This window comes from Anthonomus grandis, chromosome 6 (genome assembly GCF_022605725.1).
Source record: "Anthonomus grandis grandis chromosome 6, icAntGran1.3, whole genome shotgun sequence".
NCBI classification, from domain to species: Eukaryota; Metazoa; Arthropoda; class Insecta; order Coleoptera; family Curculionidae; genus Anthonomus; species Anthonomus grandis.
The window spans coordinates 24,208,076-24,235,592 of NC_065551.1; the positions used below are offsets into that span (position 1 = coordinate 24,208,076).

A 27,517-nucleotide genomic window follows, 5' to 3' on the forward strand; every position below is an offset into this window, starting at 1 on the left:
CTACAAAACAACAGAAAATATTATTTATAGCCTTCCATAATGTACTTTATGTTACTTGGGTATCACCATCTAGGTCCTTCGTATTCCATTATTGCTTATTGTTCCTGAACTTTGTTATTTATGTTAGTTTTTGCACAGAGCTCACACACCACAAAACAAATAGTTAAAATCTCTGAATAAAAAACAACCGTTTATCTTTTTCTATTTAAAGGTTAAAATAAACAAATCATAAGATAACAAAGAAAAAACTGACAATTAACGACAACTGACAGCAGAAGAAATTCGCAAAATAGTTGAAACTGTTATAACTTTTTTGCGAATATCCACTTTTTCGCGCAGACGAATTTCGCCTTTATGTGTATAGGTAAAATATGCGAATGTGCAAAATAAAAATTGCCTGTCAAAAACCCGCGAAATTCGCCAGACTCAGAATGAAGCTGGAGAACAGCGAGTCCTGATTGTCAAATATTATTATGAAAATGGTCAAAGTTTAAATGCGACAATTAGTAAAGTGGGTCCAATGTTCGGTCGAAATAATGTTCCTCAATCATCTAGTGTAAAAATAAGTACTGGTTCCGTTAGTGATCTGAAAGATATGATACGAACTCGTAGAAGTTATTCGGAACAACTGCAGTTCACAAAAATGTGACAGAAAGGTCAGAAACATCAATTCGTCATCGGGTATAAAAATTGGACTTTTTAACAGGCACTCTTCAGCAAATTCTCACTACAGCTTTACAGCTGTATGCCTACAAAATCAAACTGACTCAACAAGTTCTGCTAGCAGATCATGAACAGCCAAGAAAATTCACCAAATGAATACTTAAGGAAACTGTTGATTTTGCAAACTAAAGCATTTTCAATGATAAGACCCATTTTTATCGCAATGGATTTTTTTTAGAAAGCAATGTATCCATAACGTGTAATTATGACTTGGAGGAATAACTGGACAGTTTTTCATCGAAAACGAAGAAGGTAATGCAGTAAAGGTGAATGGTTAATATTATCGTGCTATGATAACACAGTTTCTTGTGGCTCACTTGGAAGCTATAATTGAGACGACATGTGGTTTCAGCAGGACAGATATGCCAGTAAAGCCGTGGCTGCTATTTACAAGATATGTTATTTTATACATAATTCCCAAACGTATATATTCTAAGTCAATAAATATTTCAATTCTTTGCTACAGAAAACCATGTTTCATTGGAATACTGCAACCTTGTGCTTTTATAACCGACATTTACAAATGGCTACTATCACCTTACATAAAACTAAAAGAGATCAACAGAAGACCCACTATGGCTAAACTGAAAGTATTCTTCCAAGAGTTCCAGTCTTGTAAAACGAGTTGGCATATGATCGTTCAGCTTGGGTCCCTAGTTCACTTCACCGAAAGTGGTAGAAAAGTGAAGTTAGGATGAACGACAATGAAATGACCACTTTTCAGTCAACTGACATTAATATTTTCAACGAACCTTTGATATAGTGATGATGGCTGGCTATTAACATATACTGCCTAATTCCCCTTTCTTCTTATAATACCAGACAGCAAATAAAATGACTCCACTTTATCCACGATAGTTGGAATTCCCTACATTCCAACACATAAGCAATTTTTCAAGAACATATTTATAAACACCCAAGACGAAAGAGAAGATGAAGAGGGAGAGACACGGCCAGACCGCAGACCAGATTTTACTCCGAGTGACCTTAACAGGATGCTTTCAAGGACAATCTTTGTTCGCCGGTCTCTTTGGCTGTGTATGTGTGTGTGTATCTCGGAGCAGGTACAAACATACGGTCGTATGTCTGGTTCGGATCAAGGCAGGGCCTTATGTTAATACAAAAGAGAAGAAAAAAATAATATGGTCATATGGTTTTATAAGGGAGTCTTCAGCTGTCTCGGGGTTGACACTGAAAGGAAACTACGGAGTGAGAAAGGTGGAAGAAATCAATTTATGGGTCACATGTGATGTGGAATGTGTGACGTAATTCTTATAGAGTGTGAAAAACAAATTAATTTTCCTACTAAATCACTGTTTTTTTTTTAAATATTATTCTACCCACACGTGGTCGCTTCCTGGTAAAAGTGACTGGTAATAGTAACATTGGTTTCGATTTCAGCACTGGCCAGTTTTTTGTTGTTTTCGCCTTGTAGTCGTAATAATTCCCGCGAATTAAATAATATACAAAGATAATGATAATTGGTAATTGTTACATAAGCCCGAATTGTTATTATATAGCAACCATATTGTTTAATTCGATTATGTTTCGTTGAAAGTGCGTCCGCAAAAGGAAATAAGGTCAGTAGCGTACTGTTGGCCGACATATATATCTACTTTTACATTTTTTATTGTCTATTTTGCCTATATAGTAAAGGGTATTGTTGCGGTCTGGCCTGCCCACACACACACGAAATGTCTCTATTTGAATCATATTATACTTACATGGAATTAATGCAAATATGACTTAATGTTAGGCGGCTTAATAGTTAAGCGATTTCTCCGTTTACGTCTCGAGTATAGGGTGTGTGCTTTATTGTGTCAAAAGAAAGTTGTCTATATAATAAGTTTTATTGCCAAGGTTTTTTTTTTTTAAATTTTAACCATTTCGTAATTGAGGAAGTCCAAGGATTTTTTTGTACGTGGGTTGGGGTAATTTATATTACTGATTTAGAAACTTGACTACTTTTGTATTTCCGGAATTATGCTAAACGTTTAATATTTTGTAAATTAATCTTTTTTACCGCTAATATTTTTTATAGTAAACTTTCATGGGGATAAAGGTAAATGATTATTTCATGTAAAAATGATAGTTACGAAATAATTTAAATCAGATCTTGTGATACTTTATTAGAGTCTATAAGTACATTACTAAAATATTACCTTTGGCAAGACAGGCTTATATTTAGAATATTTAGAAATCCTGGAAATTTATTTTACAGTTAAGTGACTAGTATTATAAACACACTGAGAAGTGACTTAGTTTTGTCAAATATGGGAATTTTCACCCAATATTTTTTTTTTTAATTTTTTAACGTTTTTTGATGTAATTGCTAATAAAATCCCCACTTTTACTAAGTTGCAGCTTTTTTTTTAAACCGAGATTTACATTTTTTTAAATTTCTTTGCAAAATTGCTTTTTTCTTTTAAAAAGAAAAATTCTGGCATTTGTTCGAAAGACCATCATTTTTTACTGGAACGGCAAATTTATGATCAAAATAGGTAAAACTATACTAAGTGTACCATATAAAATGAATCCACATCCATATCACCAGCATGTGTGCTTAATTTTTAAAAAAAGCAAAATTTATAAGAGGAAACCTGGATAGTTTCGGCAGTTGGCTTAGGTCTAAAAAACTAGATCAGAAATAAGGAAGTTTATTAAAAAAAAAATGTAGTACGTAGAACAATATATATATAAAACTGAAAACCTCCAGTGACAGAGTTCTACAGTTTATACCCCAGTGGTGTAGTTAAAAAGTTACCAACCCATTGTGTCATTTGTGTCACTTTAAAGGAATCTTTATTATATGAATTGCAAACATTGTGGTTTTAATATCTTTCTGACATATTTTTAATCCAATTAATGCAAAATACCTTATGTGTATATACCCGTGACTAAATCATTATCAGGCCTTTAAAATTGTTTTAAATTTCTTCTATGCAATTTAAGGTTTTTATTTCTTCTAGGCAATGAAAGAATTTTTCCTAACTTTTCCAGGAATTTAAACTGCCCTTTTTCTTGTTATTTGTATTGGTTTTAACTATTTAAAGTAATTTCACTATTTCTTTGAGGCAAAGTGGTTTTAGGTCTTTTAAGTTATTTTATAATTTTTCCAGGCAAGTTCAGTGGTTTGTTTTGTCTTCCATTCTTCAACTTCTTTCATTTTTTTAGCTACATCTTATTTTTCCGCTTATTATTATCCGCAACTTATTCCTTAATTTTTTCAAGTAATTAAATTGTAGAGTCAGTCATTTAAAATCATTATTTCTTAAACAGAGTTCTTTTGTGTTATGGAGACAATAAAGTGTCGTAGGTTTAGGACCTCAAATAAAACTGATTTTATTTCAGAAGAAATGCTGACGTTTTGATCTTTATTTAGCCCATCTTTAGGGCTGGAAATGACATATTATATGACATATAGTTTAAAATTAAATAAACAAATATCGCAGCTACTAGTATCACTGGTGCATAGTTTGATCGATTTTAACAGTAGTCGCCGTTAAGTTTACTTATGACCTTTTTTGTTTCGTCTTTTGAATTGTGGTGTTTTAAAGAAATATATATACATCTTAACAATCCTTTGCTGTATATTCGGGATTAAAATACTTACTTTCCTCTCTTTATTGCAAAAATAATATATATATATATACATATGATGCAAACATAACATAGTGGGAGGAAAAATAAAACTGAGTTAGGGTAGAGTCGTAAAAAAAAGACTGCTGTTTTCATTTAATGATTTAATTGATTTATTTATTCATTTATTTAATTATTGTAACGTGTCATTTCGGTGTATGTGGCATTTATATGGAATTCTCAACCTGCAACACTTTCGCTCCATTTTACACTAAGGATGTTACACTTTCTTTATGGTTCTTTTATATATTTTTTTACCATTTAAAGTTATTCCCTAATTTTTCCAGACAATTTGAGTGCTTTCTCTTAATGTCTTTCATTTTTAATTTAGGTCCAAGTCCTAGTATATTTTTGCACATTTTGGAAGCACTTTTAATTATTTTAACTCATTTTCTATATTTGTCAGGCAATTTCATTTTTTTTCCTGAATTTAAAATCAGCGTTTCTTTGATGCATAGTTGAATAGTTTTGCTAATCCCTATTTTCCGTTAAAAACTTCATTTTTAAATTTTTTCACACAATTTAAATATACCTATATATATATATTTGCTTTTCTTAATTATTTAATTTATTTAAGTCCTTTTATATTTATTCAAAGCACTTACAATAAATCTTCTGAAGTTAAAAAATTGTGAACATTCTTACTTTCCGTTAAAAACATAAAAGGCAATTTTAATGTTTCCAACTTCTTAATTTTTTTTTACTTTAATTAAAATAGGCTTTTTTTGCGTTAAAATGCTGGTTTCAAAGCAACTTTTTATTGTTTAAAGATCTTCTGGATATTGTAAAAGAACAGACTTTCTACTTAAATGTGAGTGATAAGAGCGAGTGCTACAAAAAATTAATTTTTAAAGTCCTGCCTGAAGCAATTTCTGTTTAAAGCCTAATTTCAAATTAATCTTTAAATATATCAGTTAGCTATACAAAAACTCCTAACCCGAATAAAACCTTCTCACGCGGAGAAAAAGAGACAGCAAACAAAACTCGATATAGGTAGGATTTTTAAATGGTGCATCAGACGTAGGTAGAGAATCGAGCTATTAGTCTATTGAAACCCCAAAAGACCCTGTATAAGGTGAACGTACGAGACGGGACACAAAAGGCAACCAAATGGCTCCTAAGAATGTTTGATAAATGATTATCACTGGAGGTAGAATTTTGGTGTTTGTTCAGGTTAAAGGTGGGTATCGAGGTGCAAGGGGAACATGTGTGAGAACGCCATTTGGTTCAAGATTAAGCAAATCTAATAAATAGGCTTCTTTGACAGCAAAGTAATTGCACTAAGTTCACTATAAATGCGCATAAAGATTTTGTATTTACAGTATATTTTTTTAAATTTCTATTTTATTGTATAACAACAGACATCATGATTTTTATTTATATCAGAAAATTTATTCCTCTTTATAGGCATATTCCAGAAACTGAAAATCGAAGACGAACCTATCCGCCATGGGTTTCCGCAGCAATATTATAATGATTAAAAGGAAGCATGGTGTGTGAAAATTTTTTAAATTATCTTTACGATTTAGCCAAATTTAAAGAATTGCGTTCTAAAATTAAAAGGCATATTGATCTGTCATATAGACAAAACTGAAGAAAGCATGCGAGCCGATTTAAAATTGACATTTCATAGCTTTTGTAAATTAGTGCAAAAAGGAGAATTGTTAACTAACCCTCAGGGTATTACCAATGTTTTTGCGGATTTCCTTTAAAATTCTCACAGCTGCTAGATCAACGCAAAATAATATTGTTACATACTTAATTTATCTTACAGAACATATATCGAGGACAATAAATGCCAGTTCACAAGTTGACGTGGTCTATACGGATTTCCCGAAGGCTTCTGATCGACTATATGATGGTATTCTTTTCAATAATGTTGACCAAAACTAAAGTTTTTTCTACGTCATGAGTGCAATGTTATAACCATTTGCAAAATGCTCTGCATAGATCTGTGACATTTGTCGTTTATTTGTAATCCAAAAGTTATTTTCTATTAGGATAGGGATATTTCGATTTAATATTCCTTTGATATGACGTATTTTGTCCCAAGTGTCTTTGGTTGAAGTATTAGTAATTAATTGAAGAAGTAAGTGTTTTTGGATTTGGTCTTAGTTTTTTTAAGTTAATAAAATTTTCAGTTGTGGAGTAACGTTTAAATAGATTGAGCACTTTTTTCCCTTCTGCTGGTTTGTTCCACCAAGGAACTGATTGTAGATGGACAAGAGGGAGGTTTATTTTTTATGTATGTTTCTAAAATAGATTTGTAGGTTTGTATGTCTAGAGGTTATGTATATCTGGTGGTTTAAATTTAAGCCTAAAGTTTGTCCAATTTGTTTTACTGTGGTTGTATTTAATAGTATTGATAGAAGCAAAATTCTAATTTGGAATGCTGAGTAAAGTGGGAAAGTGATAGCTATTATAAGTGGCATCTAGGACGCTCCATTCAAATTTTGTGGAGAGATTAAGACTGCAAATAGTGAGGTCTAAGCTAGAAAAGGATGAGAGGCTAGAACAAATAATGGTTGGAGATTCATCATTGTATAAAAATAGTTGTTGATTCTCTCAATATGTTTGATCATTCTTCCACGGGCTTCAGTGTGATCTTATCCTTAGATAGGATTGTGTGTATTAAGGTCTCTTACTAGAATGAAAGGCGTAGGAAGTTGTTCTAATAAATTATTTATGTCGGCTTGTGGGATATTTATCCGATAGTAAATACAGGGTTTTACCGAATAAGAGGCTGATTTTAAGAAGAAAAGTTCAAATAAAGCTCTAAAATCTAAATCTCCTAAACTCCTTACCTTTTGAGCTACAGGGTGATAAAATTTTAAGAGAAAAACCCTTTCTTCAGCATAACTTTAGTAACTTCCTAGATATGTTTATGAAATTTAGCACACACTCTAAATTAATTATTCGCATGTTGGATGAAAAAAAGTCAAAAAATCAAATTTGCTTAAAAATGAATATGGACTAACATTTAAGTACTGTGCCGTACATAACATTTAAAAGAAATATTTGGTCTACGTTCCTGTACAGACGCCACTGGTTTAACTTTAAAAAATCTATATCGAAAAAGGGCTGTTGATACTCAGAGGGTGTGTGCTAAATTTCATAGACATATCTAGGAAGTTATTCAAGTTATGATGAAAAACCTGATTTTAACACCCTACAAATTAAGAAGTTCGGATATTAGGATTAACACCCCTAAGGATCAGCATCCTATTTTGTAACACCTTGTATACTAGTTTTAGCTTATATGTATGTTGATATAGGGTAGTGTGTATGTTTATTCTTTCATGAGGAAAATTTTCTCTATATAATGGAGCTACTCCTCTGGATGCTCTATCGCATTCTACATGGTCTAATATTTCTATGTTGTAGCCTAATAGTCTAAATTTATTAGTCTCTTGGACTTGTATGGACAAAATTTGAGGCTGGTAATTTTTTATTAAAAAGTTTCAATTGTTTCGTATGAGTGTTAAGACTATTTATGTTCCAATATATAATACAACTTTACATTGAAAAACTAGACTTTTGTAAATCCGATCCTTATTTTTTTTTGCTATCACTATGTCATTTGATCTAGGTTTTCACGAAAACACAAAAACTTCCGATGTATTAATTAAGCATCTTGTTTTAATTGTTCATAGTTAATGTATTGTTTGTAACAATTTTGCCCCTTATTATCAATATTACTTAATTCCTCAATTATAACCTCTAAACCGGCTGGATAATGATATTCTAAATGATTACTCTAATAATGCAACTGTCAAGGTTTTAATAACATAGAAGCAATAAAAACCTTTTTTTAGCTTTGCTCTAAACTTGAATACGCTTCTGTTATATGGAGCCCGTACTATGAAATTCGTAACTATTCGATAGAAAAATTTAACGAAAGTTTCTCAAGTATCTATCCTATAAAGTTGATGGTTTTTACCCTCCACAGGGCATTTCATATAATTTGCTTTTAACTCGAGTCTCCGTGGGGTCTCTTGAATGCAGGAAACAAAGTTTCAGTTGTGTTGTTGCATAGAATTCTGCGTGGGGATATTGACTGTTCTAGAATGTGTGAATTGCTAGAAAAATTAAATTTTTGTGTACCACGACTAAATTCTAGGAATATTAAAACCGTTTACTGTACCAAGGCAAATACGAATATACTCTTATATTTACCTCTGTATGTAATATGCAATAATGCTAATAGAATTTCACAATTTTGTGATTTATATAGTGTATGCTCTGGTGCTGAAGTTATAAGAGCGTTTTTGGGATTAGCCAACTAACTTTGATGTTAGTATTATTTTTGATTTTTTCCTCTCTTTGAGATTTAGGTATACAAATATATATTTTTTTAGGGTTAATAGTTTGTGGGTGCTTATTTTTATATAAGTTTAGAATTATTACTATAAAGTATAGTTTATACCATGATGTTGCGAAGAACATATTAGTTCATGTACGTTGTATGTATGTAGGTTTATTAGATATATCTTAAAAATTATTAAAACAATATGGTAACCTTCAGCTTTGTAAATGGTTTATCCTGTTGGGCTGTACTGCTAAAAATAAATTAATTAGTTTTAAGTCCCTATATTAACACGTTAACAAAGGTGCGAACGATGATTGTCAATCAATTAAAGGATCACTGCTGAGTTGTCGAAATGCAAGAAAAACCAAAGCGCATTTACAAATTAAAAAAAAAACAAAACAAAAAAAATCCCAACGCGTTGAAAACCATGTGAGAGTCGTCCTTTTTGCCTTTAGAACGAGGCTGGTGGGTCTCTAGTGTTCTCGCTTACTCTCGTGGGACTTGAAAAAAGAGCGAGAAGTGAAACCTGGCCTGTGCAATGGTAAAAATAGACCGGAGAACCTCGACGGGAGGCCACTGAACTTATTTTAACCACCACATGCCTTCTGGCTGCTTCGGACAACTTGAGAGATGCCGTGCGAGCTGAGCGTTTGTCGGACCCACATCCTCCCGACTGAGACTGACTTGATGTGATTGTAGAGTGAAAGGGCTCTTAAGAGTTAAAATGGGCTTTAGACAGAAACCACTAGACACTTAACGGTTTTTTTGTCATAGAAATTTTCCTTTTTATCAACAAGAGCATCAGATTTTAATTTAAATAAGGAATAATCTTCCGGAAATGACCAAATGACTTAAATTTACTGGGAGATTAGGCAGTGGCGGCTGCTGCCAGGGAGCATAAGTGCACGAACCCCCTATATTTTATAATAAACCAAAAATATAAAATTTACAAAAATAAACAAGTTAAACTCATAAACTACCCTCATAACATACATAATTAACCTCCCATCCAAGCCTAAACTGGCAGCGGGGTTGGCGTGCAGCGAGATTTATCGGAAAGTAATTTTAAGTATTTTCGTAAGAATAAAATGATAAGTGGACGCTGATGGTAGCTAAACTTTACTGCCAAACAGGGTCTCGAATCGAATGCAACCCGATGTGACGTCACGCGACGCACGTCGGCCAATAGATCGGCAAGTATTGATCTGTTGCTGCCAACAGCACGAACTTAATAAATATACCTAGACTGCCAATTCAATGAAAAGTAAATGACCACTACTAGGTGGCCGCCATTTTGCGTGATTGTGTTCTTTCGATGTTGGTCACTCTGATAAATTTCCAATAGTTTTGCCAATTGTAGGGAAACAAAACAATTAAAGTTTTTGGGAGGTTACGATTACAAAAACAAAATAAAAGTTACAAATTTAAGATAGTTGCGTTAGATCTGAGATTTTTCTTGTGCTTCTTTAAGAATTTCGTTATAATCTACGAAATAAAGAAATACTTATCTAAAATAAGATAAAGTTTCAATTAACTTGGGATAGATGCATGCACTTATTATTCTACAATAAACAGCACAGACAGACAATTCACATCAATATTTCGGTTTTGTGAACTAAATATGTTTAAATAAGGATGGTGATACACGTATTAAATAAGGAGGAAGCTATATCGCCTGATGCAGACGATATATCCAAACGTGTCATTTACAAATCGCCAAAAACTAGGCAATACGTTATACTCACACGTCAAGCGTCAGCGTCGTCAACTTCAAAACCGTTATTTAATATATGTTTTGTTGGCAACACTAAAAATGTTCAGAGTGACCAACATCAAAAGGACACAACCACTATAAAAATGGCGGCCACCAGGCAGTGGTCATTTTTGGGTATCGTGGCCATATGCATTAGCAGTCCAGGTTTATTTATTAAGTTCGTGGTTGTCTCTTTGTAATAAAAGTGTTGTTGGCAAATTTGGATAGACGCTTTTATATGGGCATCCCTTTTAAATAAGATGAATTCGTTGCCTCCTGTATAGATGTTTCCACGAGTCCATTTTAAAAAAAGGATGCTTCTGGAGGACCAGTAGGATGTACTGTCACAGGATGTATTAACCATCACGTTGGTCCAACGAAAATTAAATACTCACGATTGAAAATGTTATTTAGAATCAGTCATATCGAGTGATCGTGTCAAGTTGTGATTTTAGAATCCCAATGATGTTCTAAAAACAACGTCAATGAAAAAAATAAATTTAGTGAGAGGTCACACATCAAACGTCAGTTTCGTCAACTTCATTACCGTTATTTAATATATTTTTTGATGGTAACACTGAAAATGTTCAGAGTGACCAACATCAAAAGGAATATAATAATGGTGGCCACCAGGCAGCGGTCATTTTTAGGTATGGTGGCCATATGCATTAGCAGTCCAGGTAGATTTATTAAGTTCGTGGCCAACGGGCAGTGTCATGCATTTGCTGCGGTCTCAAAGTATTTGCAACCTTTTGGGGTTTAGTAGTGCCTAAATTAGGCCCATGAAACTTGATTGAACCCAAAGCGGAATTTCGGACAACAGGCATCTTAAGGTGACTTGGCATTAGGAAGATTTGACAGTCGTGACGTCAGTGAAGCTTTAGTTCTCACGTTGACTTTTTTATTTTTAGTTGTAGCAAGGCATCGCGTCGCCTCGTGGGTCTAGAAATTAATGGCTCTCTATTTACCGTAATTTCAAGTTTTATTTCTTGTGGAATTAGCGTATAAAAAGACATAGATTTTGGAATGAAGTAAGTACTCTAGACTTAGGATTCCTTAGTGCAGACAACATGGGCTAAATGAATAGCTGGCTTCTTAGGTCAGTGAAAGACAAAGCCTCTGCCCACTAATTCTTAAACGCAGTCCACGACTTTACAAGTACTTAGGGCACTACACTTCATTTACCATATCCAAGAACTCTTAAAGCTATACTCTCCGATATACCTTTGAATTGTGGACAAATCAGACCAATTTTGGAACACCTTAATATGCAGGCAGAGTCTATGAGTGAGCTAGATCGTTGTTGTGTCTTGATGTTTGATGAAATATATCAAAGTTCTGCACTACTTTATTAAAACTCCAATCAAAGAATTTCAGGGTTTAAAGACCCAGGCTCTATAGGTAAAAACTCCCACCAAATAAAACATGCTCTTTTATTCATGACTCGAGGTCTTAAAAAACCATATGCATCAATGCCAGTGTGCTATTTTTTACACAAACAGTTAAGATAGAGGTTTTAAAAAACCTAATAATTAACTGCATTAAAGATTTGCCGTCAAATACCGCATGAAGATCTGTGTATTTGTGATCAAGGTAATAGTACTATAGCCGTTATAAAATAGTTAACTACGCAGTACACTGACAAGAAGCCCACTTCATATCACTTTGTTATTAATGGGAAATCTATTTCTGCTATTCTTGATGTACCATATTCTTGATGTTCCTTAGGAAACACCAGAAATGCAATAATAAAAAATAAAATTGAATTTACCAAACGAAAATCTGCATTAATGGAGTATCTGAAGCAAGCTTTTCAAGTTGACATATAAGCTTAGGGGAAAATATTTCAATTTTATTTACACTTTTTTAGCAATGATGGTTAGTGTTGCAGTCCAATTTATCAATTTAGCCACTAAATGGCAGCTGTCACTGAAACTTTCTGTTCATAACGTGAAGGTGATTTAAAATATGAAGCGATTCACACTGCTGAGATTTATTATTTGATGGATAATTTATTTAATTTCCTTAACAGCTCAAAGTTCATTAAGCGTAATGGCATATAATACTACTGTGCATTATCAATTGATTCACTGGGAATATGGATGGCCAAGATTAAAAAAGGTGCAATATCATTGATAAGCAAGGAAGATCAAGTAATCGATTTAAATTTGTACAGGGTTGGCCAGATACCATAAGAGCGGTTATGCTTTTGTTGCAACAATAAAAACACTGGTCAAAACGTTTTAACTGAGAAGATGATTTTTGCAAACCAATTGGTAACTTTGGGGAATTTTTAAAACAGTATTCTTTTGGAGACCAGATAAAAAAACTTAGACCTTAATATAAGTTGATAGCCAACATTTGATGAAATTTTATTAGAAAATAACTATGATACACATTTTAGGTTATATTATCTAAAAAATTAAACCTGAATAAATGCACAGAGTGTTATGAAAATTTGCATTAAAATAACATAACAGAACAGCACTTATTCGTCCAATTAATAGAAAATTATAATATAGCACAAATATTAACATATCCTCCAAATAAATTAATTTATTTAATTGATGTACAATATAATCTGAGCAAGTTTTTGGATAAGTATGGCCATTATTATAATTTATGGTATGGCTCTGTATGAATACCAATATGAATGTTTTATTTTAAGATGGGCAAATGCTATATATTATATACTATAACTATTTACAAATAATTAAAAGACAAGAAGCGAGAATGACTAATGACTAAACAAGAATAACCTATTGGTTCAGCACATGCTAATAAACAAAAAAAATACAATCCAAAATACCTCTGAAGAAATTCAAAAGTTAAATTTTAATGTCATTTATAGTGTGAATTATGTAATACATTCATGCTAAAACTTTATCTGTGATATATTTTCTTTAATTATTAGGCTTTCAATCAATGATCTCTTTAACTTCCTTTGAATCTGTGACCATACATAACACAACTTTTTACACAGAAAAAATTATAATGTTGTTTAACAACTAGTTGAAGTTATTTATTTTTAAATTGTGTTTTTTTTTTGCAGTGCAACAAAGCAAATAAGTTGGAAAGAGACAAAGAAAACCGGGTGGTAAAAACCATAAAACATACAGGCATTTTCCCTCCTCATATTTGTTTATTTATTGTTTAATCGCCATTGTTACAAGACAATACTTTATTGTTTGTCAATGAAATACGTACTTCCTATTGTTTGCGATAATGATTATTATATCCCTCCAGTTTAGTACAATAAACAAGGAGAGATATAGCCAGGTTAGTTGGTAAATTAAAAAAAATAATTACACGTAATCACGGATTCCCTTGATTCGATGTAATCACCGCGACGGATGTAATAATGAGGTAATTTTTACTATTCCAAATTTAAATAGACAATTTTCCACGGTAAAATCTCCTCAATACTACTCATTTGCATATAAATCCCAATAGGGTGAAGCATGACCTATAAACTAATATTATGCAAAAGCAATTTAATATATTTATTGCATTGAGATATAGTCAGCCAATCTAAATGCAAACGGCATATAGTTCTCTCGTACTCTGTTCCTATGGATCACTATGCAGGATGATATAAACATAGATGGAAAGCAATCATTTACTAAGATTTCCACAAAGTCCTGCAAAAATCAATGTGATTTAACAAATCAACTAAAAGTATAAGATAAATCTTTAGAAATCTAAAAAAAGACAAAATGTGCAGTGTCTTAAACCATATTAGGGTAACAATCAAAACATTTACTGACCTACTTAATGCATGCATATTTTTAATAGAATTACGTACATAGCACAAAATGTATCGGTATATACTATATAACCATAATTTGTAATAAATATTGCCCCTTGACTTGACCCTAAAACATTATATATTTATTACCTGACCTAAGAATTGGCATGTCATACCTCAAAAGGTTATGCATGTCAATTGTATATTTCTCAGTATGTGCCTCAAAGGGAAGAAAATTTAGAATTGATATACATATTATACTTTTCTTTAATTCTATATATGTTTTTGCTAATATCTTCTCATGAAAACTAACTAGTTTCATTACCACCAGTTCAAAATATAATTCCAAAAATAATCAGAAAATTCAAAATCAACATTTACCACAAAATATCAATTAAATAAATTGTATTTTCTCTCTACACTCTATATAATATTAGGTCACGAAATTAGCTAATTCCGTTCCTATAGATGAGAAACATGATTATCCCATTAATTAATTAGAGCGACAATTATCCGAAGGATCTTATCTGTAGATGCTTGGGCCATTAAGTAGCAAATTAGTGCTGGTGTGCGAATTATGGCGAATTCGATCCTGGAATATATGTATCAGGCGAAATGAACCAATTTATATTCATAAGTTATTAAGGAGATTTTGGACTGGGGAGAGCTAGCGGGGTTTTAGCTTAAGCAATTATATCTCCTTGGAATATATCTCTATCGATTATTATATCGTTGCTAATACACCCGAATGCACGAACAAGTTTAAAGTGGAATGAATAAAAGTTTTTACACAAGCAAATCGAGTAAATCCGTTCGACCCAAACTTAAAGTAGTAAAAAAGTAATTTAAAAAGGGTTCGCCTTTAGTATATTTTTCATTTCAGAGTAGGATTCCTTTTAAGGCTCCCCCAGGGTTTAATCACATCCGAAAGCCAACGTCAGTTTGAGTTAAGTGACCCTCAAATGGAGCACACCCAAACACTCCTAAAGGAATACGGGTCGGATGAAACTTCTTTGACAACTTTGGCTTCCAGATAGGACTTTTACGTTGTTTCAGAGTAGTTTTACTTAAAAAGTTTGCCAAACGACATTTAAAAAAGGATTATTAAAGTTTTCTTAGAAAAATCACAGCTGTATACTTAAAAGTTATGCACGCAATCTAGAGTACTTTTTAACGGACACATTTTTGGATCTTAAGCCTTTCGGTTTATTTTTAAAAGGGTCTTTAGTTGAAAACTAATTGATTTTTCAAAAATTTACCGTTTTTACAGAAAAAAAAACAATTAGTTTGATAGAAAAATGCAGATATAAAAAAAAATGTGAAATTAAAATTTAAAAAAAGTACATATTCTGACAGGCAGTTGTAAATTGTTTGAGTGAAAAAAATTGAAATTTCTTAAATAATTGAAATTAAATAAAAAAAAGCCTGAAAGAGAAAATCTCCCAAAACTCTTTATTTTTTGAGAATTGCGGGTCTTCCATAAATTTAAATAAAAATTAGATAACCTAAGAAAGTCTCTTAAATTATATAATATTAGTATTTTACTATGTCTAGGTGTATTCATTGGGCTGTTCAAGAGAATTAATAATTAAAAAATATCAAAGTGTTATTAAGCAAACAACAATTTCAAGACAATTAGTTCTTAAAACCGCTTGGCAATATCGAAGACCATTAAGACGTTTCGTATTAGCAAAAGTTTACTTTGCCCAAAAATGATAGAATAGCAGCAAAACACCGAGAATAAATATTCAATTAAAAATGTTGGCAAGTGAAAATTTGTTTAAGACGCTGTTTCCATTAAAACATACCGGGAGGAAGAAAACGTTTGAAAACATGTATCAGTTCACATAATTCGAAGATATTTAAAACAATATGACCTTCCAGCAACAAGAGTAATAAATAAATCCTTTATTTCACAAAAAATAGATATAGCCTCTTAAATTTGCATATAATCACTTCGATTAGACTCAAAATTGGTGTAAAAACGTTTTATTTTATGATGAACGTATAATTTAGGCTAGTCGGAATTTGATCCAAAGTAGACCTTAGGTATTGTGAGGCACAGAGGCAGCAACTGCATGGTTTGAGTGCATTTTCGGGCTTTTGCATAGGGCCCATTTATAAAGAGATAACGGACAGCTCTAAATGTCTATCTTAGTTCTGTCTTCTGAGTTTTACCTAATAGCATGCTTCCATTTGCAGAGAAAAATATGCCACTCAAATGAAGATTTTAGCATGACAAAGACCCGAAGCACACTGCCCAAATAGTAAAACATTTTTTTAAATTAAAATTGAAGTAATTAAGTGGCCAACCCAGAGTAACGATCTCAATCCAATTGAGAATTGCATAAGCGGTATCCAGAAAGAATTGAAAATTCTGATGGGATCAGAATCTACATAGTAAAAACAAACACCGTAAAAACTACAATTATGTATGGCAAACCTACTAAAGTTACGCCTAACTATCGTATATTTGATTTTAAATAAATACACATATTTGGCATATTATATCCATAAAAGTTATGCTAAGTTATTTGTAAATGTTGCAATAATTTCTAACGTTAAACTGGGTTAAAGGTTCAATAAAAGAAAATAAACATAAAATAGCATATCCTAGCAAGAAGAATATGTCTAAATATCAAGCTATTAGTACCTGATCTTTTGTGCCAACATGTTTTTAATAATTTATTTTAATTAAACTCCAATCAAAACACATTAATATTGTAATTACAACGAGGGAGTGCCTACCAACTAACTAAACAAAACCAAACTAACCTAATAAAAAAGAAACAATAAAATTAAACTATAGGGAAAAGTGACAGGTCAATAAAGGCAGTACTAAGATAAATACCAAAATAAAATAAGAATGATTATAATAGTAAGGACTAGAACAGCGAATTATAAAATTAATTTAATTTCACACTAAATAGTTTTTCTTTAGGAGTTAAACCAAGTATATTAAAAATATCTATTGAGTTGGATCACTTTATAATGTTAAATTAGGGTAGTATCTACAAAACCAAGAAAACCTTATTATTTATGAATATTAAAAAATAAATATTCGGAATTATAGGTGGGTTGTACCTAATACTTAACCTCAGCAAACCAATTAAAAGTGGAAGACAAAGAACCATAAAACATAAAAATAGCTAAAGAACGGGGAATTAAAAAAAAAACTATACAGAAGAAGGATCATTATATCCATAAAAATTATGCCTAGTAATTTATAAAGTTATTTGTAAATATTGCAATATTTTGTAATGTAAAACTGTGAGGTTTTAAGAGTTGAATCCTATAAGAAGAAAATAAAATATAGAATATTAGACAAATCATATAGAAGCTATAAACAAAAACCTATTAGTTTTATTACCCGACAAAAATATACATAATATAGCATATAATAAACCAAAAAGACCTTATTATTTATAAACATTGAAAAATAAATAATCGAAATTATTAGTAGGTTGTGCCTAATACTTAACCTCCGCAAATCTCAAAAGACATTAAAAGTGGAAGACAAAGAACCATGAAACCTAAAGATAACTTAAAAATGGGAAATTTTATAAAACCTGTGCAGAAGAGTCATCATATCCATTAAAGTTATGACTAATAATAATAAGTTATTTGTGAATTATATTGCAATATATATTTTGTAATGCTAAACTGTGGGGTTTTAAGAGTTGAATCCTATAGGAAGATTTCATTCACTATTTATGAATAAATCTATCTATCTATCTATAAAAAATAAATCCTTGGAATTTATCGGTTATACTTGATTCTAAACCTCAGCAAATCTGAAAAAAAGTATTAAAAGTAGCAGACAAAGAGCCACTTAACCTAAAGATAACTAAAAAAAGGCGGAACTTTATACAAACTGTACAGAAAAAGAGCCATGATAAAAAAAACTGATAGCTGATCTCCAAAATCACAGAATCACTCTTATATTACAGATGGATTCATAACATATGAATTCTAACGTAGTTTTTTCTTAATTGCTAACCAATGTTTCAATTTAGTTTTGTTTCTTTACCGAAAATCACATCTAGATTTGAAAACTCTTTGACTTTTAACAGAGTAATTATGGTTTTAATTGATATTTGTTATTTATTTTAGACAATTTTATTTTTAGAACCTTAAGAATTTTAGTTTTTTTTTATAAAAATTCTGTTCTTTATCTTGCCTACTTACTACATTCATATTATGAATAGAATTACGAAAAACCTAAGCATTTAGTACATTACCATGATTACAGAACTATGAATTTGCAATCACTATTATGCCATGACTCTCAACTTGACCCTAAAACGTAACATTTTTATTAACTGACCTATGTACTAACATTAAACAGACAAGTTTGCGAGAACCTTAAGAAATGACATGTCATACTTCAAAAGGTTATGCATGATTATTTTAGATTAAAAACTAAAACCTGGATTAAAACTGGATCCAACTGTTTAATACAAATGTAAATTTTTGTAAATGTAATTAGACAATTCCTTCACAACAAGAGAGGGGATACTTACGGGTCATACAAGCAAAATTTCATGGTATTCCACTCTCCCTCGAAAGTTCCTTTCAAGGCTTGAAACAGTTGCCCAAAATTTTCTTTATCTTCGCATCCAAATTCTTCACTAGCCCACATTTTATACACAGTCCAGCATCGTCTTCAAAACTTGAAAAATAACACAAGAATAGTCCCGTACAATACGAGATGCACCACTCACCGGATTACAACGGGCGCAGTTTAAAAATAAAACGACAAAAAAGAAACGGGAGTCCCACAGGAATTTTTTTTTCGAATTTAAAGCCGAGTATACAAATACGACCGAGATTCTTTGTGTGCGCTCTCAATGCGGCTTTTATCTGTTCCCGTTTTGTAAAGTCCGCCTTTTGTGTTTCCTCTCAAAAAGATAAATAGACGTAGCGGGCGGATGATGCTGGAGGAGAGGAGAACAGCCCTGACGCTGTAGTTGTGCGACTCAAAAAAAGGCAGAAAACAATCGAAATTGTTTGTCTGATGATGGATACGTGATAGAACGAAACGCGGAGGTTGCTTGACGTCTGTACGCTTGTCGCAGCAGAGCGCACTGAGCAAAACGTTCGAGCGGACGACGTGTTGAGAGAGGTCTCTCCACCGCGACGGCGCGACGTTGCCTACGTCCCCACTATGTCACCACAATCCAACGTTGTCGCACTGTGTCACATACAGAGGGTAAACAGTAAAAAGGGAAAATTCTTATACAAACTTAAAAATCAGTTCATCGTACCTTCAAAGGTTATGCATAACTATCAAATAATTAAGAGATATAAACAGCAATTGTGCCAATAATGGCTTTTTAACTGTCGAAAACAAGGTATTTTACACACTACGTATCAGCAAGAACATTAGTCGAAGCCTAATTGATTTTTTAACGGGGCAAAACAACAAAAACAAATTGTGACGCCAAAGGTAAATGATCTAAAACTGTGAACACAGAATGTCGTTGCGCATCTACAATGACAGCGACCTTTCGATGCCGGTGAATTTTCGGAATTATCGGAAATTAACTCTCTCTGGGGTTAATGTATCGGAGAGGCTCAATTAGGGGCTTGGTAATTTGGTTAGAGGCGGTATACGCGGTGACAAAGGGCCTGTGTAGTTGGATATGGCTTGAAGTGCAAGCGCGGAATACATGCAAGCATTCACTATGTATGTAAAGGGGTTCTAAGGTTTATGATAACCCTTATACCAACTATAAGCATTAGTAGAGTCTATACAATGTGTATCAGCCTAATCGCATAAACTCCATAATAAATAAATGCAAGTATCCTCGAAAAAACGTTTAATATCGACACGTGTCAGGGTATGTCATGTAGCAGTGGCCAATATCAACATCCTGATTTACAATACTTTCCAGTTTTGATAATGAGAAAGTAAGCATAAACCATTTCAACATACCTTCTTACTGACGAAATTAAAAAAAAATAAAATTGTATTCTTCACTTTAGCTAAGATACTTGGCCTTGGAAATTCAGCAATGGTTATCAGTATCATAGCCGTTTGAATTTCGTTGACTGCTTATTACACGAATGGTTCATTTAACAGAAACGAAAATAATAATTCTACAGATGATTAGTTATGGATATAATACATGGATACAAATGCAAGTTGCTCAGTTATTCCATGAAAAATTTCCCAATTTTCCTATATCCCAACGGACGATTAGTAAGTTAAAAAAGCAGTTTTGCGAGCTTGGACATAATCCTATCGGAGAATCAGATATCATTGAAGATCGAAATGAATTGATGCTTCACGTCTGTAAGCGTTTTAATTACGTACGAAAAGTAACATTTCAAGATGATCCAAGGCATATTAGAGAGGTGAGATGCTCTATTTCTAGAAACCCAAATAATCGACTTTTGAGCCCTTTCTTGGCATGAAAACCTATCTAAGGGCCCGGAGTTATTGATGATCACAATAAATTGAAGGCATATTAAAAAAGCAGCTGCAAATACAAACTAAATTGGATATTATGTTTGAGTTCGAGAAAAATACCACATACTTCGGGTCTAAAAGTATTCCCAATGTTAGCTATTCATCGACTATAGTTAAAATAAAATGCATCCCTGTAAATTGATACCAACTCAGAAGTATGTTTTGCTTTCTTTAATTTACACAAAGTTGTTTAAAATCATATTGAGGTCTCTTTGAGCGAAATGGATGAACTCTTTCAATTTTATACTTCATTGTTATGCTAATTTACAAAATTGCCGCTACTGGTCTACAGAAACTCCTCATTGGATAACACCCTAAAAAGGTTTGGGCAGGAATTTTTGGAGATCATATCATAGGTTTATTGTTCACGATGGCAATTTGAATGTGATAATTTTTTAACACTGGTCCAAAATAATGTCGTGCCAACTTTGATAAACTTACTATATCCCGATCCAGCAAAACCAACAAGTTCCAGCTAATATCATATTATGTTTTCAGCAACATGGAGTACCACCCCATTACCAAATCTATGTTCGGCACTACCTCACCTGAATATTTCCAAATCGGTGGATAGACAGACGAGGGCCGATGTAATGGCCAGCACGATCCCCTGATCTGACATCATGAGACTTCTTTTTATGGAGATATGTGAAACGCATTATTTGCAAACCGAATAACGGTTGCAATTAGTTCGGTCACGGTTGACACAAATTTTATTCATGTTGTTTATTTTAAATGTAGGAGAGGAGAACCACATTATGCTAAATTTTTTAGTTCAGCATTAAGAAAAAAAGTTTTTTTTAATATTTTAAGGAAGGAAGGCGTTTGGTTTTATCCACGTTTAACAACTTAAAAGAACCACCATGACACGCACGCCTCTGATCTGTCATAACGTGTAGTAAATAATTTAAATATCCCATAAAGTACATTCATAGTCGGTACTTTTCTGTGGAAAGAGGACTTGGTAATATTACTATTAAGTAAATTAGGACGTTAATTATTAAGAACTTGTTTGGAACCAGATTTATAAATGGGTATTTTTAAATATTAAATCCTTGATTTTTTTTGAATTGTGCTGTATTATTAACATTATCAGTGCGAAAAGTATTTTTTAATGATGCAATTATTTTTTTATTTTCAGTCAAAGGAGGCAAAAATAAAGAATTAATATGTTGTTGTTTGTTGCTCTTAGGCATGTTTTTTACGTTTTATCAATACTTGAAAAATATAAATTAAATTCGTTTGCTATACTTTTGTTTAATTTTTACCTCTTTGCTTGAATATTTTCTTTGAATTTCCCCTGTTTAGTCAAAATAAATTCTTAGTAAGTAACAATTAGTCTTTGTCTTATTTGATAATCTTGACGAGTCGTTTCTATAAATTTTAAAATTATTTAGTGCAAAAATATCATTGTAAAGTTCACCATTAACTGATCACAGGTTTGACCAATCCTATTATTTAACAAAAAATCAAAATCTCTCAGAAACTGTTCAACACTTAAGGATGGAAGGCAATATATTGCATGAAGCCCTAAAGTTTGCTGATTTCTGCATAATGTTCTCTTCTTTGAAAAGACTAACAAACATATGTGCATCAGTAATTTCATTATAATTACGAGATTATCATAAGTCATAGTGAGCTTACAGCATATTTTCAGTATAATTAAAAGTAAGTCAGATAGTTTCTTCATTAATCTCCTGCCTTCCTAGTAGCAGGTTTTCGATGTGCAAAGAATCACGAATTTTCAGAACATAAATTTTTTTCTCTTTGCATACATTTGACCGCGTCAAAATCACCAAATATCCAGACCTCAACCTCTTACTATTTATAAAACATTATATAATTAATAAACCAGTCTGTAGCTTGCACATATTTCCTACAGTTGTCAAAGCTGCAAAGGTAATACCTCTAATCAAGAATACGGGTTCAATTGATGACTACAACAACCAGCGTCCCACATCTCCAAAGTTATTAAAATTTGATAGACGTATTTTAAAAAATCAAAATAACAAACACTTTTAGTCTAACAAACTGTTCACTATAAATCAATTTCGTTTCCGAAATAACAAATCCAAACCTTGGAAATTGACCACTTGTATAGCATTATTTTTAGACCTCTTAAAGGCATTTGAGAAGCAATCAACACATACCAGGCCCTTAAAAAAACTATATTTCTACTAATTATCGATGTAATTATCAAGATGGTTAAAAGCCTGTTTAAATATATATCCATTATATACGCCATTCAGCTTCTTAACTCAAATCTCTTTCATCGAGATCAATATGTCTATTTTAACCAATGCAATTCCAAAAATACGTTTGGGGTACCACAAGGATCGGTACTAGACCCTAAGTTGTTTCTCATTTTTATAAGTGACCTAGCTTTCTCTTAAGGTGAATAAATCAACACGTTAATATACAATAAGTAACAAACCTTCAGAAAAATTATCAAATCGTCTATCTTTAGACAATTCAACATAGCAAAGTATTAGCTTCACTTTTACGAACAACGATGAGATTGCACATGATTTCTTGCCTGAATGTGGAATGAAAGCTAAATTTCTAGGCGTACATTTGGATGCTGAATTAACTTGGGAACAACACCTTGTAAATCTCTCAAAAAAGACAGTTTTTTCGGCAACTGTTCTTATTCAGACATCGGGTCCTGGTGACTTCAAGAGATGGCATATTACAGCAACTTGATAACGCATTTGCCCGACAAAGAAAATGCATCCGTATAATCTTCGGTCTTGGCTATAGAGAGGACTGTCGAATATTCTTAATCAATCTTAATATTTGATCTTACCCTGTGAGTGTATATTATACAATGTTTTTGCACGTAACAAAATCTCCATCTATATAACTCTCATGATGATTTTCACACCTACTTCACATGAAACAACAGTAATCTTGTACCTGACTTTAGCAGTCTGGCATGATTCAGATATTTAGCAATAAAATTCTGTACTTGCGTATCATGTAAACTTAAAGCTCTTCACTTTAATCAGTTCATTTGCGTGATGCCTTCTTTTCTTTTGAGGAGTACCTCGGATCCAGTTTTAACTTACAGTGTCGTTTAATTAAATTTTATTGTATTTGACTTGTGTAAGTACTGAATTGGTATACATGTTAGGTTAGGTATCTACCTAATAAATGAATTCAGTTACCTGCAAATTTTTCATTACTGTAGATGTCTGAGAGACTTACAACCGGATTAAAATCTGACGGGACATATTATAACTTTAACTTCCTGAAAATAGGGAATAACTAGTAATTCAGTTACCTTGGAGAAATCAAACGGGACATAAGTTGTCCGAAAGAAACCTTTCATAATTTTAAGTCCCTTAAAGTCTTTAGAAATGTCTTCTTTACTTTTCATGTTCACAGTTTAAGTTGACTAAAAAAATCTACTGAAATTTAAACACTTGAAAGTCGTTAAAAGTAACTTTATGTACCAAAAAAAGGAAATATTGATGAGCTCCGTTGTTTAAGGAAAATAAAAATGACTTCACTGGTCAAATAAATTTTTTATGACTTGATTGAAAATTAACTTGACTTGACTTGAAAATGCCTGGAATCTAATAAAAAATTAATTTCATTATCTGAAAAGGAGAATTAATAACTTTAGCTTTTTTACTAACTAACTTTTTAACTTTAATTAAAGAAACAATTACGATTTCAGTTATCTGGGAAAAATCGATTAAAAATCCCTAAAAAAATGACGCGTGACAACTGTGAATGCTTGGAAAAAAGACATACCGTTACTGATCCCGTTAGCCTAAAAGAAATTAAGAACTACAACAGCCTAACTGCTTAAAAAAATTTTAAAAATAATTACAAATATCTGGGAGAGAGAAATTACACTTTAAGAACCTAAAAGTAAATCGTAATTTTACTGCTTCGAATATGGAAAAAATTATCTCAACTACCTGGAGGAAAAATCAGGATTTGAATGCTTGGTTTATGACTTATGCTACTTCAAATGGAAAGCTCTAGAAAAAAATGACAAGAAGGTGTAACCACAAGGAATTTTATAGAATCAATTGTTTAATTATTATGTTTTTCTTGTTCTCTGATAACTATTTGTAATAACCCACGCCACAATTTCCTTGTAACTCCTACAAAATTGTTAACATAATCATGATACAATAATGGTTTTGTCATATGACAAGGACAGCATAATTCTTGGTAAATATGATGTTAAGTTATTAATATACTTTATACATATATTGTCGTATAAATCAGTATTAAATATTTCAAATGTAGCTAGTCTACTGTAGCCATAGATTGAAGCAAATTAATAATAAATTGCTTTATAGAGATTCCACTTTTAGAACCTTAAAATAGCCCAAAATTCTCATCTAAAATTCAGGTCATGTTTAACGTTATAAGGCCCCCTACATTAAAAAAAAATAGTTTTACAGTTATACTTGATCTAATTCATCAACAGCTCTATGACAGCTATTAATAATAATAAAACAAATTAATGCTAATCTACTTTAACCGGCTAGTGCCGGCCGTTTACTTCGTTACATATTTATTAATAAAAGATTCAAATAGATTCATGGGAAAAATGACGAGGACTCCACTTTTATTCCGGTCTATGTTTATTTCCAATGAGTCATGCCGAAGTTGGATATTATTATTATTTAAATCAGTCACGAAATGTACTGGTGGCTTTCACTGACTCACGAATCGAAGTTTTCGAAAAGTTTGATGTAATAGTTGAGAATCTTTGGTAAATTGTTATTTTGTCATACATTTTAGTGCTTAAGTTTTTGTAATATTGGAGTTTTTAACTGGTGACCTTAAGAAATATTACCATTAAAGTAAAAGCAGGATAGTCAGATGAATATTCAAATTCAAATTCGAAAAGTAGCTTTATTGCCCTGAAAAGTAATTGATCTAAGTCAATAAAACTTAAAACTAGTAGATATCAGACAGCAAAATAGAGTTACAATATTTTTTTCTACAAATCACTTATACATACTTGGTAATCAGGACAGAATATCAATAAAAAACTCGTCTGGAGTATAATATGCTTAAGTAACTAATAATCTTTTTAAATGCTTTTTAAATCTAATATAAGAGTTAAGTTTTCTTATTCGAAGAGGAAAGTGATCAAGCATTTTCTCAAGCCATGTAAATAAAATTTCCTGTTGTGCTTCTTGAAGACCATAGTTATTGTTTCAAGCATGTATAAGCGACAAAGGATCAAGATTTTATTTTTCACAAAAAGATGCCAACAACATTCACGACTCCTCACTCCAAAGAGGACTGTAATTGCTCTTTTTTGCAGAGTAAATAATGTACCAAAGAGATAATCGGCACATGAGCCTCAAAAACAAATCCCATAGCCAAAATCCTACAACCAAGGGCATGATAAGCATTTGTTGTCATGTAAATGTCAAGTTCTTAAACAGTAGTTATAGTTCTGATGACAACCTACTGCACACTTTAATTATAAGGAATCCCGGAATTTGGATCTGCAATCAATTGCCAATCTTAAAAATTTGTTAGGCTGTTAATTTGAAATCAGCTCATTATTAATAGGGGCAGAATTCATTGAACATTTGAAACTTAACAGATTTGTTTTCGACGTATTAAAACAATGTCGATTTGCATTGATCACACATTCCTTGATCACAAGCAAGTCAGCGTCCAGAAACAATTTAAGGTTGGTCAATGTGTTTTACTTGCCAAATAATGGCGCTATCATCTGCAAACTTAGTAACCTTACCATGAAGAAACAATAAGGGCCCCAGGAGAGAGGCCCTGCAGTAGTCTGTCGTCTGGCATTCTTCTTAAATATTGTTAAGGATTCAAACAAAGTGCTTGAATCCTTAACTCAAAAATTACGAGGACAACGTTTAATCCTCACAGTGATTATCCTCTTTAAAGCTCAAAATCTAAAAAAATATATATTTTTATCAAAGTAAGAGCATGCTAGTCAAAGAGTATTCTCAAAAATTGATGTGTAGGATTTAAAGTGATCAAAAAAAGATATTCCAAAATACCTTAGTGGGGTACCGTTAAAATAAATTGAAATTCTAAAAATATTGAGATGAAATAAACGGCATGATTCTCAAAGGAGTGTTCTTTGTAGGCTCTAAATTGATCCAAGCAAAATTTTCTAAAATATGACACTTTTTCAGTAGTGCTGTCTCAGAAAAACATTTGATTTTTAAAGTGTTTCAAAATCTGAAAAACTAGTGCATATATTTCCATAACAGAAAGAACGTGATACTCAAAAGAGTATTCTCAGCAGTTGTTGTATAGAATTCAAAGTAATCCAAGCAAAAATTATCAAAAATAACTGAGTTCTTAAATAGTGGAGTCTAAGGACAACATTTGATCTTCAGAGTGATCACCCACTTTGAAGTTCAAAATCTGAAAAAAACTAGTGGATTTATTTTCATAAAAGAATGATCATAATACTCCAGACGAGTATTCTCAGCTACTGGTGTTTACGATTCAAACAAGTGTTTCCCAAATATCGGGCTTTTTAAGTAGTGCTATCTTAGGTCAACATTTGATTTCCAAGATGCTTCCCCACTTTAAAGTTTAAAATCTGGAAAACTAATGCATGTATTATCATAAAAGTAAGAGCATGATACTCAAAAGGTTATTCTCAGCAAATATTGTGTAGAATTCAAAGTTATCCAAGAAAAAAATGAGAAAAATATCTGACTTCTTAAGTAGGACAACAATTGATTTTCACAGAGATTATCCAAAATGAAGTTCAAAATCTAAAACACTAGTGAATTTATTTTCATAAAAGAAAGAGCATGATAATCAGAGGAGTATTCTGAGAAATTGTTGTGTAGGGAATAAAATGATCCGTGGAAAATTTCCTAAATACCTTAGTTC

At 32.0% G+C, this 27,517-nt stretch overlaps 1 protein-coding gene across 3 annotated transcripts in view; it reads right to left on the reverse strand.

Moving 5' to 3' along the window:
* LOC126737845 (protein gustavus) overlaps positions 1–27,517 on the reverse strand; it is a 208,221-nt gene that overhangs the window by 58,904 nt on the left and 121,800 nt on the right. The window contains exon 1 of one of the 3 annotated variants that reach the window (XM_050442907.1): positions 18,696–19,258. The exons of the other annotated variants lie outside the window; for them this stretch is intronic. Within the exon in view, the coding sequence (XP_050298864.1) occupies positions 18,696–18,814 (119 nt within the window). The 5' untranslated portion in view covers positions 18,815–19,258. Of the gene's footprint in view, positions 1–18,695; positions 19,259–27,517 lie in introns of those variants that run through there. 3 annotated transcript variants of the gene reach the window in all.